The sequence below is a fragment of the Bubalus kerabau genome, chromosome 1 (genome assembly GCF_029407905.1).
Source record: "Bubalus kerabau isolate K-KA32 ecotype Philippines breed swamp buffalo chromosome 1, PCC_UOA_SB_1v2, whole genome shotgun sequence".
In the NCBI taxonomy this organism is placed as follows: Eukaryota; Metazoa; Chordata; class Mammalia; order Artiodactyla; family Bovidae; genus Bubalus; species Bubalus kerabau.
In genome coordinates, this window is record NC_073624.1 from 64,196,729 (window position 1) to 64,199,722 (window position 2,994).

Below are 2,994 nucleotides of genomic sequence, written 5' to 3' on the forward strand. Positions count from 1 at the left end.
GCTAGTGTTAACAATGAAGTTATATAAGCCAAAGAATGTCTGGAGGTTGCAAAGACCTCATCAGACCCACTCCCATAATTTACATCTTAAGGTAACACTGTCCTCAGGCAAGATACATCCTTGTAAAGACCAGGTCTACTCCCATAATTAACATTTTAAGATAACAAAAGGTTGAATCCAAAGACTGTCCTTAGGCAGGATACATTATTGTTATATAATCTTAAGGAATGTAGAGAAAGACAAAAAAGTTTGTCCTTTCTTCCTCCTTGAGAATTCCAGACCCCTCTCTCCTTGGGGACCCCTAGACTCCCTATCAACTTGCCTGGGAACTGACTCTCTCAGTTTTGTTAAACTGGATATTGCTAAATGTCATTCATAATAATGGGATTGAGTGTATTTCAAGCTGAAATAAGGTTGACCAAAAACATATTAAAAGTCATGGATATGGTTTTTCAGGTCTATGAATATACTTTAACATTCCCTCCTTTCTCTGTAATAAATTTTGAAGCAAAACATTAATAAAAAAAATACACATGGTGGGCAGATTTCATTGTCAAATGTGTTTAGAAAGAAATAATAGAATTCAGTTTATAATTTTAATATCAAAAATTGCTCTTAATGAGACCCCTTTGATGGAAAAAGTGAATGTTCTCATGAGCTAAGCCTTCCCTGGTAGCTCAGATGGTAAAAAATCCTCCTGTAATGTAGGAGACCTGGGTTCTATCCCTGAGTTGGGAAGATCCCCTGAAGGAGGGCATGGCAACCCATTTCAGTATTCTTGCCTGGAGAATCCCCATAGACAGAGGAACCTGGCTGGCTACAGTCCATGGGATCACAAAGAGTTGGACACAAATGAACGACCAAACACAGAACAGCACAGAGAATATGAAACTGTAGAATCTAGTTAGAAGGCTTTAATGTTTTCATTGGCAAGGGAATCAGAAATAAAGTAAGCCACTCAATGATACAGTTCCAGAATACAGTTTGCAAATTGGGGAGAAATTTTTGTTGCACAAGCATATCCTAGGAAGCATGAAAATACATAATATATTTTAATCAAACAGTAGCTGTAAAGCACAGTCAAAGGTAAATATTGCAAATATACTTTGAAATAAATTTTCTATGAAGAAAAACTCTTAGTGTTTGGATTGTAACACATTTAAATAAATTTTTCAGAAAATACATCCAGTAAAAAAGTTTTAAACATGCCTTGAAGAGGCTGGACTGGATAAGCTGAAACAGGATAAACTATCCTGTGATAAGTAATTCATTGCCAGTATAATAGCTAACACACATGTAAGCTTTAATGCTAGGATTTTCTTAAAGACCACTGTTTTGCCTTTTTTTTTTTTTTGAAACGGGTGTTAACTTCTTGCTAGAAGCATATATGGAGATAGGACATTCAGGAAAACAGACTTGTTGATCCTCAAACAATATATTGATAGAGGCATTTTTTCTCATTGATATTTATGTTGAATAACCAATTAGCAGCTAAGTGTACATTCATTAGAAGCAGTAGTGTGAAATAACACAATTTAAAAATGAATATGCAGTTTATGTGACACAAAGAGGTGATGAAACATTGTCATGTGCTATGTGCTTGCTTCTCCAATGACCAGTTGTATCAGAGTCACTCTCAGATTTACTTCTCTTGACATCAGAAACCAGCCAGGAAGCTGGAGTTCCTCATGCAAAGTCTTTATTTTTTCAAGCAGATTAGGCAAGAGATAACCATCACAGATGAAAAACCAAACCTCAATAACAACCTTCATCTTGCTGGGGTTGACAGATGACATTCGACTGAAAATTTTGCTTTTCATTTTTCTATTTCTGTCCTATACTTTGAGTGTATCTGGAAACTTAAACATCATCACCCTCAGTCTGATTGATTCACACCTTAAAACACCTATGTATCTATTCCTCCAAAATTTCTCCTTCTTAGAGATTTCATTCACAACTGCTTGTGTTCCCAGATTCCTGTACAGCATATCATCTGGGGATAAGTCCATCACCTATGTTGCTTGTGCCAGTCAACTGTTGTTTATAGACCTATTTGCAGTGACAGAATTTTTCCTCCTGGCCATCATGTCCTACGATCGCTATGTGGCCATCTGCAAACCCCTACATTACACAACCATCATTAGCAGTAGAGTCTGCAAGAACTTCATCCTTTTCTGTTGGGGGGCAACACTGATCATCATACTCCCACCAATTATGCTGGGCTTAGAACTAGAATTCTGTGACTCCAATATCATTGATCACTTTTGCTGTGATGCTTCTCCTATCCTGAAGATCTCTTGCTCAGACACATGGCTGATAGAGCAGATGGTTATTGTGTGTGCTGTGTTGACCTTCATCATCACCCTCGTGTGTGTAGTTCTTTCCTACATTTATATCATTAGTACTAATCTAAGGTCTCCCTCTGCCCTTCAAAGGAAGAAAGCCTTCCCCACTTGTTCTTCCCACATGATTGTTGTTTCCATCACTTATGGTAGCTGCATCTTCATTTATGTCAAACCTTCTGCCAAGGGTGAAGTAGCTGTTAACAAAGGAATTTTGCTCCTTATTACTTCTATTTCACCCATGTTGAATCCCTTTATTTACACACTGAGAAACAAGCAAGTGAAGCAAGCATTTCTTCACTCAATTAAAAGCATTGCATTCTGCTCAAAGATATAGAGAAAAAAAATGAGTCAATGAATCCAGTTAAAAGGAAGGATGAACAGGCACAAAATCTGAAGCTGCTGATACTATTTGTCTCTATACAATTTATTCTCAGTCATATTGACATTCTCACTTCTCTTTAAACTTGCTTACTGTGAACCTTGTCTATTCCATCATTTACTCTTCATTAAAACTAAACGTTGGACCTTCCCTGGTGGCCCAGTGGTTATGACTATGCTTTCACTGCAGGAGCACTCATTCCATCGTTGATCTGGAAACTAAGATTCTACATGCCACTGGGCATGACCAAAAAAAAAGAAAAGAAAGAAA

At 37.2% G+C, this 2,994-nt stretch overlaps 1 protein-coding gene across 1 annotated transcript; it reads left to right on the forward strand.

The window, feature by feature from the left end:
* Positions 1–1,740: 1,740 nt before the first annotated feature.
* LOC129641582 (olfactory receptor 6C2-like) lies at positions 1,741–2,679 on the forward strand. Its single transcript, XM_055566258.1, has one exon. It carries the CDS (start codon positions 1,741–1,743, stop codon positions 2,677–2,679), a length of 939 nt encoding a protein of 312 aa, XP_055422233.1.
* Positions 2,680–2,994: the final 315 nt, after the last annotated feature.